This window comes from Ammodytes marinus (genome assembly GCF_949987685.1).
Source record: "Ammodytes marinus genome assembly, chromosome: 20".
Taxonomy (NCBI): domain Eukaryota; kingdom Metazoa; phylum Chordata; class Actinopteri; order Uranoscopiformes; family Ammodytidae; genus Ammodytes; species Ammodytes marinus.
Window position 1 is genome coordinate 7,829,033 of NC_137224.1, and position 15,296 is coordinate 7,844,328.

The following is a 15,296-nucleotide window of genomic DNA, read 5'->3' on the forward strand; positions in this document are numbered from 1 at the left end:
TAATATACTCCATGAGACTTCTGCTTTACAATGAAGTGTTTGAAACCAATGATGCTCTGAGTTTTATATTAAAGTTACTTGAGCTTACATACTGGGAACCTCAAAAACATCATCCTTTACGCAATGCACACTTGTTTATCTTTGTTTACTTCTATGAACACATGGCACACATAGCTGTCTTTAATGGTGTTATAAAAGGCTGTCAACAAACTTGTTAGTCACACTGGCCTAGGCTTCCCGCGGCCACTCTCCTTGGCAGCTCACTGAGCTCACAAGCCTCAGCTGCACTTGTAGATCTGTGATGAGCTTATAGCCGAGAGGCTTTCTTTAGCCTTTATAGGCCACTTTTCCCGGGAAACCTAGTGACCTGTCAATCACTATGACTAAAGAAACAAAACTGGGCTTTAACAAACGATTCCTACTGTCATTTTGCATTTTTTGATAAAAAATAAATAAAAAAAATTGAGCTGCACGTTTACTTTGTATTTTTTTATCTCGGCTTGAAAGTAAACGTGCCACGTTAGAGAAGATGTTTTTTCCACTAGGCATTGTCTAAAAATTGTAACAAATCCACCTGGTATGAGTCACTTGCAGCAGCTCTCAATTTCAGATGTACAGAAGGTGTTAACTGTAATGACTTAACAGCTTAGAGGTGCAGACTTGTGCACTTCCTATTTTCACAGTTATTAGAATAGCATCTGACGTTCGATGACACACTCATAGGCCCACGTGTTATTGGTTGACAGCCGATGACAGATCTGCCCCCTTGACTAAAATAAACACTGAATCCAAGGGCAGCTCTGTGTTTATAGTGTACTTTGGCAGGTACAAAAAATTATCAAAATATTACAGCAGAGAACAGAGAACAGTTAAACGAAACAACTATGCAAAAATGTAACATTTTAAATTTTAAGTAGACATCCTGTAGCCTTTTAAAATATTGAAAATAACTGTTAAACCTACATCAAGCCGTTAAAACCTTGGACACAAACCAAATATTGGTCATCAATCTGAAAATGACTGACACAGAGCAAATTTTATCCCCAGTTATGGCAGCTCTCTGCATGCTGAAGCTTTCACCAATCAAATCCACTATTATCCCTCCCATCTGAAGAGCTCGATACACAGTCTCTAGCCTATATGAATCATGTGTCCTGAATGTGAAACTGATCTGGGAGATTGAAACACTTCATGGCAGCTGTGTGCTCCACGTGGACGTGCTTTAACAAAGCACCTGCATATTTACAGATGTTAGCATCTGCTGCGAGTGGCCTGGTTTGAAGGTTTAATTTTAGAGGAGCAGCCAGATGGTGGACAAGAGGATTACTACGCTAAGCCTTTGTCATCTGCTGCTACACACTGTGAGTGTTTATAGGCTGATACAAGGTGGACCCCCAGTGGACCCTCACAGTCTGCTCAGAGTTATGGGTCAGAGCTGCTCAGAGCGTGAAAGACAAATGGTTAAAAAATTAAGGTTTAGTTTTCAGCGGTGTGGAAAAAACCATACATCAACATGGATCTTCTCTTCTGCTCTAGTTTTTTTTTTTTAGTGTTGGTGGTTTTGCAGATCAATTAAGCTCTTTGTAATGTTCCTGCAAGGTCTCGGCAATAGGCTACATTGCTCATAACTTACAAATAAACTATAGTATAATAAACTACTTACTATGTAGAGTATTTAAAATATAATCTTATTAGTTGTGAATTTAATGTAAATATTTGTTATTGAAGAAAACAAATCATATAAAATGTATTTCGTTATGCTTTGTATTTTATTGTCAATAGCTGTTTTCCACATTATTTTGATTAGTCAGAGTAGCAAATGCACGGGGGTTACTGACAACCTTAACAATGGCTTTGTTCTATTGAAGTGTGACAGTGAGGCTGCATGCACAATATCAGGACCCTGAAATCAAACCAGCAAATGCAGTCATTGCTTATTGTATTATTTAATAACAGGGCCTTTTTCTTTTAACAATAACTGATTTACAGAAGAAAGAAAATTGACAGAAAACCACAAACATTTTTAAACTTGTTTACTGAATATTTCCATTGTTGAACTTATTGTATATTTTCTTATAAACATAAGATTTGGTGCCCTTTTTATCCCTTTATCACAGAGGTGCAATTATCAATGTACACAGCAGCAAGTGCGTACAGAATAGTCATGTGTTCAACTGTGAGTCTGGACTAGGCAATATGTTGCACACACCAGATATTCTTCATTCATTCCTTAACAGAAACACCACCAAGTGTAAATAAATACAAAACATATAAGAACACAAAGGACTTTGGAGGCAGGTGAAATAATGCATAAAGACATATTTACTCATCCGTTTACACCTCACATGATCAACCAGATACTTCCACTATCAAGGTAGGAGCTTCCAGTTGGTCTGTGCAAGCCTCTTCTTTTCACACTCACAAAGCATTCATGTTTATTAACCAGTTATATACAATGTGTCACTAAGAGATCACTCCTGGCATATGGTGCTAGTAGTAAAACATGACTTTGATCAGCTCTGAGAAATGTTCAAATGAAGCTGGAGTCAGAACGTTGCCGTTTACTTCCTTCTGCCACCACCGCCAGACAGAATCATCACCAGCCTCATGAAGATGTTCAGTGTGTCCATGTAAATCCCCATACACCTGTAGACGAAAAAAATAAATATGAGATCAATGCCTTGGTACAATTAAATAAATAACTATATCCTTCATTTAAAGTGTACTCTTCCTTATATTTCCTGGAGTGACTTACGCGTTAATGGGGTCATATTTCTGTACGCCATAGTATGGGTGTGTCTCTGCTCTCTTGACGACCTTCTGTGTATCGTAGAGGAGGAACATGCTGAAGAGGACCAGGCCTCCATAGATGGCTATGGAGTACAGGCCTGCCCCGAACGCTGAGGTGGGTGGCAGGAACATTGATCCTGAGGGAGACAGGAACATTTGCTGTGAGACTGACTGTACAAGCTGTGGATTCATTGTGATTGCATATAGAAATGGTACTGGTTCATGATTGCCAGATTTCTGTTCACAGCTGCCCTCAAATTAGATTTCTTACTGATTTACAAAAGGAGAGGTACTCTGTTTTTCTAACTAAAATGTCAAGGAGTACATGGCCAAGTTCAGTGTGAAGTCAATTAAATTGTGTGAAGAAATACTTTGTGTCGCGCTGCACTTACTATCAAACTCACTCATGGGTAAGAAACTGTCTCACCTCATTCATATTCTCAATGTGACATTCAATAGTTGAAGTCAAGCCTCTACGATCTAAATAGAAGTTTCTAGTATTGGTATACAGTTGTGTTCAAAATAATAGCAGTGTGTTTAAAAAATTGAGTAAAGATCTAAATCCTTATCATAGCTTTTATTTCCAAACACGCAAATGCATTGGGGACATTGCACATTCTATTCCAAATCCAAATATGAAGAAACATTCGTCAAATGTTTCTTCATCTTTACAGAAAGTGAAGAAAAAGGAATATTAGACTGTTCAAAAAAATAGCAGTGTCTGCATTTTTCTTTACAACTCAAACAATTACTGTATCAACTGAAAAATGCATGAAGATTTAGCTTTCTTATGAATCACTGAACTAATATTTAGTTGTATAACCTCTGTTTCTGAGTACTGCTTCACATCTGTGCCCTTGTATTCATTTGAACACAGTAGCAATTTTGGTCTGAAATCCCCCAAACTTGCAGTATTCAAAACTGTGTGTAGCACAACTGGGACAGGGTTTATGAAATGTAACTGTATTTATACAAACCAATAGAGGAAGCGAAGACCACTCCAAAGCCGACAGCCAATGGCCCGCCCATATTGAGGAACTTCTCACTTGGGGCACACATGGCCACAGTGGACAGACCTCCAACAATGCCTGCTGTGTACCAGGCCGCCCTCATCATCAGAGGCCCTCCCAGGAGAGTGAGTGGAGCGATCACAGCACCCATCACACCTTATCAAAAAACAAAGCGGAAAAATACAGCTGAACAACACATTTAAAAACAACTACAAAACAGATCTGTGTCTCAGGTCTAGATGTACTGTAGAGGTATCAAATACAACAGCAGCTTTACATGTCTGCCCTCTGGTGTTCAACTAAAGCAACTACATGATTACAGCAATAACTGCCAGAGACGGACAGTCTAACAGAGTAATAATTTTCAACAGGACATTGTTTTACAAACCTGCGTGGAACATCCAAGCGAGGTGTTTGGGCACTGGGCTCTGATCGTATGAAATGGACCTGACCAGCATGCCAGCACCAATCATAGCTGCAAATGTTGCTCCCATAGCCTGAAATGGAACAAACATCAGATGTTTGTATTAAATGCCTGTAAAATACCCTAAAAAATGTCAAATACCTCTAGGTCACTATTGAAATGTACTGATATTACAACTACTAGTGAATGAGCTTTGAACTTAATTTGGGTATAAATGTTGCAATGCAGAGGGGGCATAAAACACATCAGTCAGTGCGTTTACATGCAGACTCATAATCGGGTAAATAAACGAATAAGACTTCAACAGGACTTGTACAATGCATGTAAACACCTTTATCCGATCTACTTCGCACACAAATCGGCACATTAACAGACAAGCGAAGTCGGATAAGAACACCTAGATAACTTGTTCATTGTTGGCATTCTCTCTGCGTGTATACAGGGATCGGATATCGCATATCGAAGTTCTCGTTCTGCGCTTGCTCGAGAATCCCTGCGGAGGATTTCACAAGGAAGTGAAAGGAGAGGATGTAAAAAATAGTAGGGTTGTTGCCGGACGGCAACCGGAGGTGGCTCTATAACCACTTGTTGAAAGGGCTACAGCACCACCTAGCATAGTGGAGACAGCCGTGCATCGGACATTTATCGAATATTTGAAAGGCCATGTATACTCAGACAAGTGACGCTGTCCGTTCGAGTGGCAAGTTCGGTATATGTGATAATCCAATCCAGTTGTCCTATGGAAACGCACTGAGTGTATGTTGGTTCTTACCAGCCAGGATCCTCTCATCATTAGACCCATAAGTGCAGGAGTTCTGCTCACTGCTACTGCTGACAGAGCCGTCAGTCCAATACTGCCCGCAAAGTACATGTAGGTGGAGTGGATCCTGTCCTTCACATACTGAGGCCAGATCCTGCACATAGAGGGAAGAGCCAGGTGAATACATGTGCAGAATGTTTTAGAAGGAAACACACACTTGTTACCTGATCTTAAACCTGCCAGTGCAAAAAGCTCTTACTCACACTGCTTTCTCAATGGCACCGATTTCATTGGACATGCCGAGTCCATAGTAGCACAGAGCTCCAAGGCCAACTACTGCACCTCCAGCCAGAACCATTCTTCCCAAGCTGTCAACTGTGGCCACAACAAGGTTTATTTTACACACACAATATATACATTGTATATATATATATATATATATATATATATATATATATATATATATATATATATATACATTGTGTATATATATATATATATATATATATATATATATATACATTGTATATACATATATATATATATATATATATTTAAAAAAAACATACTCAAAAAGGGTTAAAGATGAACACTGATTGTTGCAGGTGAAAGGTGTCATTTGTGGTTACAAGGAAAATATGGCAATATGAGGTCATTTTGAAGAGTGCGCTTTCAGTTTGTATTAGTTAGCTATGTTCCAGTACAGTCTATGTTAGCAGTATAATTAACTAGGAAATGTAGTAGGGATTACTTTTGATGGCGGTATCGGTTGCTGGCTTAAAAGCTGCTTCTTTGAGCTGTTCTTGGGTAGTCCTTCCACGCCGGAAACCAAATCTGGCCTTCCCAGAGAAACCCTGCAGTCAAGAAAACTATTTATTTATCCATGAATCATCAACAAAATATACAGTTAATCAAAAGTAAATAGCACGTACATTTATTATATAAATCTTTATAGATTTGAGGCTTGATATATTACATGCAAGGATTTGGGGGGTTGTTTTACAGCAAATGAGTATTTCAAGATAGTCTGTTACTATAGTTCCTAGAGCTCAAATAATATTTAAAAAAAAGAAAAATGCTACTTGGAATCAAAAAAGAAAGAAAGAGTTATTTTGCAATTACCAAGATTGAATTTAAGACGTATTTACTTTGGGTTTGGGAAAATATTGCAGAAATGTTTTTTGTAACATAAAACATGAGTTTTTGGTCCAGTGAAAAAGTGGGAACTAGGTGATGAAACAAAAGTGTCGTTTTTGTGGATTTGCTTTTTTACTCTTTACTCCCGGACAGTTACAATACACATCTAACAATCTAACAAGATGATAATAATGTGCCACTTAAATCACTCAGAGGCTGCAATATGTGAACGTATTGGATGATCAAGCATTGTGTTTGTACAGCATCAAAAGTCAATGCAACAATTTTTTTTGGAGCATCTAAAAAGTAACATCAGAAAAAAGAGATTACAAATCTACCATTGTTAGCATTTTAAAACTATTGAAAGATTTCTACATTGTATACCAATTATGGCCTTATTTTAAGATTTAAATTCAATGCCTTTTAAGACTATTTAACTATATGGAACCCTGTGACACGACCCAAATGAATGTTGCTTCCAATCTACTCTGATCTTAGTATAAACTAAAGAGTAAGAAACAAAAGCAGTTGAAAGTGTGTGTGTGTGATCATATTGAGAAGTGAGTGCAGAAATCAGACAATCGTAGAGAAATGATAATGAAGTTAACACAGTACCTGCTGGGGCCTGATCAGCGGGGGACAGGCCTTCATGGTGGGGAATCTCAGGGCTGGGGAGCCCTGTGACAGCACGGGACGGAGCCCGGCGAGAGGAAGACTCCTCAGGCATGTGAGCCTCGCCACCAACATGGTTACTGTGTAATATACTACAGTGTGAGAGACAAAACACAGCGTCAGGTACAGTCACTGACACACCTCGACATACAGTCTAAACACGTTTGTCGACATATGTTGCAATAAGAATAAAAGAGAAAGCTAGAAGACAACAACGTCAAAAAACGTAATAACTCTGACCTGCAAGTGATGAAAATAAACCATAATACCATAACATCTCAGGCTAGTTAACCAGGCTGGCTAACATTAGTTAGCACACTACAGCGTCCTAGTGTTTAAAAGCAATTTCGCGATTTTACACAGTTAAGTCTGGCCAAATAAATCACCTATTACAATTGTTATCAATGTCCTGGTGTTTTATATCTAACTGAAAGAAACTTAGAAGGAAACCAACGTTACATACCGAGAGAGCGATGTTCACCTTTCTAGTTTCAAGTGCGCAGTATTCTGACGCAACTGTTTTGCAACCTTCGTGAAAATGCTATGTTCGTGCGTCATCATTAAGCGACAGGTTTGATGGGAGTTGTAGTTCTAAATCGGTCCGCATTTCTTTATTCGCTGTAATCAGTGGTTGAAAAAGTATTAATTTCAAAGGTTAGAGAAAAGCTCAATACCAAAATCTAGCAAATCCTAATCATAAAGAACATCCTGCATTCAGTTGGATAAAAGTAGAGAGGTTTTATCTGTAAGCCAACTTGAAAGTCTATTAAAACTAAAAGTAGGCTATAGGCCACACACAGGCCCCTTTGAGAGTCTAATTTCATCATACACTCATCATTACTGATGCAGTTGGCTACTGGGTAATGGTGGTTGTGTTTACATATATTTTAACTAGGCTATTTTACATAGCCACTAAATAAAAATCTATTTTAAAAACACTATAGATAGACATAGTTTATGAACTGATTATATAGGCTATAAAGCTATAGCCCTAACAAAATAATCAACTCCAAAGTAATACATTCCAGTGTTCCAATAGGCTGAATATAGTGGGCCTATGTAGCCTACTCTTTGTTTTTTCACTAGACTATGTGTTTTTTAAATGTGACATACAATAAATTTGGATTTTGAATCTTCACAAAGTACATCTCCCCGCTTGAAATGTAGTAGGCTACAAGTACAGTAGGCTACTGCATGCATAATAACTTGCTTTTTGTTAGATATTTAGGCTAATATAAGTCACGTTATAGACAGAGTCTGTCAGCGTTTTGTAATTATCCTATTCCAAAGGTCAAAGTAAAAGTTCAGGTTGATGTGTTCGTCCTCTTTTCTCCACAAGGTGGAGTGCTTGCCTCTTCTTTTGTTGTGACTACATATAGCCTATATAAAATAACAAGAGAACATAACACCACTATCAGGCCGACATTGTGTTTTGTAGGCTTCCCTAACATTATGTTTGTGCATGAAGTGTGTCTGTTTTCTTTTATTAGGCTACAGCCTATGAACGGAAGGTCGGCGTGGGGTTGGGAGTAGACTAGTGCGCCTCCTGCCTGAGGCTCCGCTCCTTTGCACCAAACTTTCCCATGTGAGTCACTGGGTCGCAACTGTTGCACAGACTCCAGTCTTTCAGTTGAGCGGGCAGCCTGACCCGCAGCCACCTCCAAACATGACTCCATACAACCTGCACGATTTACTCACAGCTGATCGAGCGGCTTCTTCTGGATCGGATTGTTTGTTATTGTCACACGTGTGAAGTAGGCTATTCTCGGGGAAGTAATGGAATTAATTTCTATCCGGACCGGAGTCGCTCTTTTGAAGGGAAGGCTGATCAACTTGGACCGGAGTGGGGGACGCGTAAAGGCACCGCAGCTCCTATCATGATGGTGGGTATAAAGATAGCGGACACACTGTTCCTCATCCAGCTGAATTAGTCTTTATAAATAGCTTAACCCCTTTAAACTGATCTTATTGCACGGGAGGCCAGATAAGCTCTAGTGACACCTTAGGAAGAAAAGTTGCAAGAGTGGAAAGTGACTTTTTCATTCATTGGGAAAACATGATTTCCGTTTGACCTTTAAACGCAACACTTGCCCTCCTGAGACCACAGTTGCAATAAGTCTGACTTTTTCCCCATTGAGGTTTCTGTCCAACCTGTTTGTCAATCAAATTATATCTGCTCTCAATTTACCATAAAGTCATGCGAATAGGCTACTTTTTTAACATAGTCCTATAGTCTAGGCTACTCGTGCACAATCCCCATTGTCCCCCCAAAACGTCCTCATCAAGCATGAGTCTCGTCCTTCTGCTCCGATCCTAATTAAAGCTGCTGCCTGCATGCCACTCGTTCTACCCTCTAAATCTCCCAATCATACGCCAAGTTGATGATAATCTCCAACAGAGACCCGAACAAAAGTTGAACCACCGTACTTTCGAAACCAGTGCCCTCATTAAACTTCCTGTATAACTATAGCGACAACACCTCAGTTTGATGTTAACAGATCTATACAATTAGACTGTCACTGAAAAAAGGACCTGCTGTGCAAAGCATCCTGTTATAGCCAACATAACTTTTTAATTTCTACAATAGATTATCATAGCAGGACTAGGCCTTATCACCAATCTTACTTTAGTGTTATTTATTAAATGCAGTATTCATCCTGTATTTTAAACACCTACATAAGATACATAAGATGTGAAAAAAATGTCCCCTTATCTGTTTGCTTCAAATGAAAATTGTTCATGTAAATATAGGCTATAACTAAGCTTGCCATACCTCAGGCAGAATGGGTGGTGTTTAATTTGTCTCCACATCAGATTTACATTAAATCAAAGGCAGCCATTAAAAGCATTTGTAGCAAGATGATAAATGGTGCAGTGGCGGTTTTGTTATGAGCAGATGATCAAAAGTGTCATATGCCTCAGTGGTTTGTGAATATTCAAGAAGAATGTCCGCTCATGTGTGTTTTCCTGTTTTTTTTTTTTTTTTTACTTTACACAGCAGATGCAATAGGCTGAGATAATTGGTGTACATTTAATTTACCACTTGATGTCAAATCCTCAGACCACTTATTTTAAATGACAGAGAGCTCAAAAGCTGCTTAAATAGATTCTAGTCAATCCACATAAATAAACTGTAACCTACTCTAAATTCATGTCTAATCAAAACTGTAATCGTCCAATCATGTGTTATTCATAAGTCATTTTTGGTGTTTGTCTTAACTTGTTCAGGTACGGCCACAGGAGAAAATAATATGCAAACGAAATAGGCTGTAGCCTGACAGAAAAATTACTCAGATCTTCTGATGGTTACTTTAGACAATCTTTGACTGTGCAGTGTTAAATGACTACCGATGGCTTGAAGAATTTCCTTCTGACAAGTTCTAAATGACTCGTAACATCCTGGAGGGGGGCGGGGGTTAGTCACTGACCCCTGTGACGTTTTCTGTGACCTAAGAGGTTATGTTATCGGCCCAAAGGAGGTTTAGAGTCACCCCCAGGCATGTAGAGACCATTGTGGTCTTGGCATGCGGCAGGGTGGTGCAAGACGGAGCTGATTTTTCCACCTGGCAAAAACGTGTCTCAGTACAAATGCTGTTCACCTTTTCGTTACATGCCGTTCCACGTCAACAGTGCTCTCTTGGAGCTACAAACTTCCCATTACCCTTCCAGAGAATTTCGCAGGCGGTGTGCAACCATCCCCCTGTGTGTTTAGACTGCAGTAAGTCGGGCTGGCTTCTGTGTCCAGAAACTGGCCCGCGAAAGAAGTTGCAACAGGATGTGAGACCTGGACCTCCAGACGCGGTCATGTATCAAGGCTTTTCACCTTCTCCACAGAGTGCTTGTTTCGTGTCGAACAACTTGCTACTTTGCTGTAGTAGAAGTGATGGGATGGTCTCTTTTGCTCTGGCACCGCTGAATTATAGCAGCAGATTTCTCTAATGTGTCGACCCCCCGAGTCAAGACCTGTTCAGGATTCTCTGTGTAGGCACCTGTATGTGTAGGATCCAAAAAACAACTGTTTTCACAGACCCAGACTTCTGATTCAAGATTTAAAAAAAGACAGACTGTACTCCCTCTGTGGTGCTTACTTATTGTAAATACTTAAGCATTTTGTGGGCACACATCAAAATGGCACTTAGCTGATTTCGTCAGGGTGGAGACCGGGAGTCTCATTTACTCTTGCTGTGTCATTGACCCTTTCGCTCTAACACAAGATAAGGCAGAATTATACTAAGATCCAAAAAATGAGTCAAGTATCTTAACCAAGCTACCATTATCCTAAAAGTAAACATATCAATCTTTCAGGAAAGACATTCCCAAATAGGCATCATTAAATCCACCCTTATCGTCATTTGACTACCCACTGTATACCGTCTTCCGACTACCAGAGCCAATGAATGGCCCCCAGGCTCACAGTACTACAATTTATGTTTCCATGACAAGCAGGCTTTCCCCCTCCAATTTCACCGTTGTGTAGTTATACCTCTCAGCTTTCGGACATGTGTCTCCCCCTTAGCCTGGGCCGTAAGAAGCCCCAAGGCATATTAGAAGGAAGTAAAAATGAGCCTACCCCCAGATGGTGTACTGCATCAGCAGTAGCTCCTGTCACAGAGGGCCTCTGTTGAAAATATCCGCTCCGAGTGTTGACAGGGAAGAGCAGCTGACAGCTCGGACCACAGGCTGCTCTGCTACCTATCATTGAGGGCTAGGATTATCACTCTACCCCCCCAGGCAACTCTTGAGTTTTTACACATGCAGCTTTGCAGTTGTGAAATTAGCTACAAAATACTGCTTGATTATTTGTTTTTCTGCATTAAAAAAAAAACTCAATCAAAGACTGGCTCAGGAATACAGCTGCTCCATGTGCACCACCGGCCTTGAGTCTTGCATGGTGGGTGGGTATGTTCCTGAAATGCACCGGTGCACTTAAAGATAACAAGGACTTCCTAGTGGGAAGAACTGGCTTGGATTCCATTACAACACACTCAGCTATTTTTCTATTTTTACCTTCTTATGATATTTTTGTCTATGAGTAAATGCCTCCATCATATATGGCTTTACGGAATACAGTACAGTGGTGCTGTGCCTGTGCACAGCCAGCAAAAAGAGGAAGAAAAAGAGGCATGAGAAGGAGAACAATACCGTGACTCTGCATCAGATAGGAGTTTAATATATGCAACAAGAGACTGTCAAGTTCCCCATTCCTACAAGTGTTTAAAACAAATGTGTGTGTTTCAACAGAAAGAATTGAGATCCAAGTAGTTACTCATGGCCGTGCTCAAATGTGCAAAATGTGTAACTGACAGGTTGATGTTCATTTCATTTCATAGGATGAAACATCTCCAACAACGGGGAATACAAATAACTGGAAGGCTATTTAAGAAGGCGACTGGAGACCTGAGAGATTGGCAGAACCCATTAAGAAGCCGTCTGTACAAGCGTATCAAGGCACAGCTACATCCAAGAATGAGGATCAAATACACAATATCCATCGTCTTTTTTTTGGCACTTGTTATCATTGAGAAGGAAAACAACATTATCTCGAGGTAAGTCTGTTTCAGTGATGAATGGAGTGCTTGTGTGATTCTCAGCAGGCTTTTGTATCTTTTTTGCTTCCAAGCTTTGAACAGATATAATAATTTTTTTTTAGCAACATAACATTTGTGCAAAATACTTCTTTCCGTTACCTTTGAAAGATAAAGCTGTAATTCCTCTTGCACTTTCAGGGTGTCGGATAAGCTCACCTTAAAGCAGACTCCCCAGACCCCCTTACAGCAGAATGGCCTATCCAGCATACTGCTGAAGAACAATGGTTCCTTGGCCTCACTCAGCAAGATAAACTCTGCCTTCACGTTGATGATGCGTCGACTGGAGAACTACAGCGAGCATCAGGAGGTGTTGACGAACGGCAGGAAACACATCCTCCTGTTAGCCACCACCAGGACGGGCTCCTCATTTGTGGGCGAGTTTTTCAACCAGCAGGGCGACAACATGTTCTACCTATTCGAGCCGTTGTGGCACGTCGAGAAGATGTTGACGCTGGATACTGGCGGCACCAACGCAACGGCGGCAACCAAGGCATACCGTGACGTGCTCCAGAAGCTCTTCCTGTGTGACTTTTCCCTGCTGGAGAGCTTCATCGAGCCCCTCCCTGTGGACCACGTCACCCCCGGCCTCTTCCGCAGGGAGTCCAGCAGCTCTCTGTGTACGGAGTCTGTCTGCAGCCCCTTCGTCAAAGGGGTCTTTGAGCGCTATCACTGCAGGACTAGGCGCTGTGGGCCCCTGAATCTGACCATGGCATCTCAGGCCTGCCTCCAAAAGAAACACAGAGCCATAAAGTCAGTGAGGGTGCGGCAGCTGGACACCCTCCGTCCTCTGGTTGAGGACCCACGCCTTGATGTGAAGTTCATTCAGCTGGTTAGGGATCCTCGGGCTGTACTAGCCTCGCGAATGGTGGCCTTTGCAGCTAAATATGAGAACTGGAAGCAGTGGGCTGTGGATGGGGATGTGCCCATAGATGATGACGAGGTGAGGAAGCTGAAAGGTAATTGCGACAACATTAGGTTGTCAGCTGAGACCGGCCTTAAACAGCCACCTTGGCTGCGCAGGCGTTACATGCTGGTGCGGTATGAGGACATTGCTCGGTTCCCCATGAGGAAGGCGGCGGAGATGTACAGGTTTACCGGGATCCCTTTCACCTCACAAGTAAAATCGTGGATCCTGAAGAACACCCAGGCTTCCAAGGAGGCCAGTGGTGTTTACTCTACACAGAAAAACTCCTCAGAACAAGTAGAGAAGTGGAGGTTCACTTTGCCATTCAAAATAGCTCAGGTTGTTCAGAAAGTTTGCGGGCCTACGCTGAAGCTTTTTGGGTATAAACTTGTACACAGTGAAGAAATGCTAACAGATAAGTCTATTAGTTTGATTGAGGACAAAGTGTTCAACTTTGTATAGACTTTGACACACCTGAAATCTGAACTCTGAAGCCTGATTCAGGAAAAAAACAGCCTTCGGAAAGAACTCTGGAATGACTGATATGTTTTAGGGTATTTTGTCTTTATTCTGGGCTACATATTTCCTGACTAGGTGCTAGTTTCTTTTTTACTATTTAAAATAGTTTGATGAAGATGTATTGCTTTTGACCATTGATGCAAGGTGCTTGAAACAATATAACATATGGGTTTTGCATAGGGAAAAAAGTGTAGATAGCCCTCTTTGTGTTTGCAGTCAAAACGATTTTCTCTGACCAACTCAAACTGTGTTGTTGGCTAAGCTTGTCCTACAAGCCTGTCCAAATTTAATTCCTTAGCAAATGTTTTAAAAATCGCAACAGAGATACAGTTTAGGTGCAGGTCTGTTAACAATACATTTCAAACACCTTCAGGAACCTTCATTAGATATGTGTGTCCAGTAATGTCTGATTTAGCAACTTAAGCTGCTTTTACACCAAAGAGACTTGAAACTAAATGTCTATGCATTGCCAAAATATAAAAACAAATTGCTTTGTATAGAAATGCTTACGGCAGTATGAGGAAATGCCAATGTTTTGCGCGGTAATTTGTGTGCATGAAATTTGGAAGTAATGTCCCATGTTAATTTATTTATGTTGTTTCTTTGCTAAGGTCATAATGACTCCAGCTCTGAATCATGTGCTCTACAAGTTATATTCCCCCTCCATAGGGGTGTTTCTCTTGCACATGTAAATTGTTGATTGCTGTACATGTATGTTTGTAACTGGCCAAAAGTTTTTAGAAGTTGTCCTTCGGACTATAAAGACCCATTCTGTAAAAAACAGATGTTTACACTGCCACTGTATGCAAGCATTCCAACTGCAGCTGGTTTGCAGGATTGTGTGAGGTTGGTCGGCAGCTCCCTGTCTGTTGACACAAGTCTCTTGGCTGGTGATAAAAAAGAGGCCCTGATACTCTGATCTGCCAGAATGTTTGCTGTTTTTTCCTATATGTTCCTTTTGCATTTTGTTTGTTACAATAAACCTTTGTGTTACATCAACTGTGATACAATTCACTTTTGGCATGGAAATACTGCATTATTAACAATGACATAACTGTTATTTTCTTAACTTGTCTGAAAGTTAACAATTCAACCGACATTCACAACAAATCATCTTTTTGAATCATCAAATAGGCTTAGCTATGCCAAAATGAATGGAAGCCAGTGTTGCAGTCCAGTATCGAATAGACTCAACTAGTGTACAATAAAAGGAACACCTGCTCATACAGTACAGAGTAAACTCTTCCCCTGCAATAAATACCACCCTTGTAAAGCTTAAGTATCCCACTTCAATCAGTGTTGTTGGGGGTGTTCTTTTAAGTACTGTCTGTACTTGCCAATGTAGTTGTACCTACTACATTGAGATTCACCAAAACTGACACAGCAATCACAGATTGTTTGCTTAACAACTCTGCAAACTGCGGCCTCAGAAATGACCACAGTTGAATCAACACCTCCCCGACACGTTCCCAATGTCAGCATGATATCGTGT

The 15,296-nt window shown here is 40.6% G+C and overlaps 2 protein-coding genes across 3 annotated transcripts; one reads left to right on the forward strand and one right to left on the reverse strand.

Moving 5' to 3' along the window:
- Window positions 1-2,018: 2,018 nt before the first annotated feature.
- Window positions 2,019-7,304, reverse strand: ghitm (growth hormone inducible transmembrane protein). 2 transcript variants are annotated; one of them, XM_080048813.1, is made up of 9 exons: window positions 7,257-7,304; window positions 6,737-6,885; window positions 5,736-5,838; window positions 5,248-5,359; window positions 4,997-5,138; window positions 4,189-4,297; window positions 3,768-3,956; window positions 2,756-2,927; window positions 2,019-2,646 (listed from the first exon to the last, which is right to left on the reverse strand). In XM_080048813.1, exons 2-9 carry the CDS (start codon window positions 6,866-6,868, stop codon window positions 2,562-2,564), a joined length of 1,044 nt encoding a protein of 347 aa, XP_079904939.1. In that variant the 5' UTR covers window positions 6,869-6,885; window positions 7,257-7,304; the 3' UTR covers window positions 2,019-2,561. The 2 variants fall into 2 exon arrangements, with proteins under 2 accessions (XP_079904939.1, XP_079904940.1); XM_080048814.1 differs by having other exon boundaries at window positions 6,737-6,873; window positions 7,257-7,278.
- A 1,096-nt stretch (window positions 7,305-8,400) lies between these two features.
- chst3b (carbohydrate (chondroitin 6) sulfotransferase 3b) lies at window positions 8,401-14,788 on the forward strand. The gene is made up of 3 exons (XM_080049693.1): window positions 8,401-8,676; window positions 12,124-12,339; window positions 12,520-14,788. The coding sequence occupies exons 2-3, from the start codon at window positions 12,125-12,127 to the stop codon at window positions 13,745-13,747; spliced, it is 1,443 nt and encodes a 480-aa protein (XP_079905819.1). The 5' UTR covers window positions 8,401-8,676; window position 12,124; the 3' UTR covers window positions 13,748-14,788.
- Window positions 14,789-15,296: the final 508 nt, after the last annotated feature.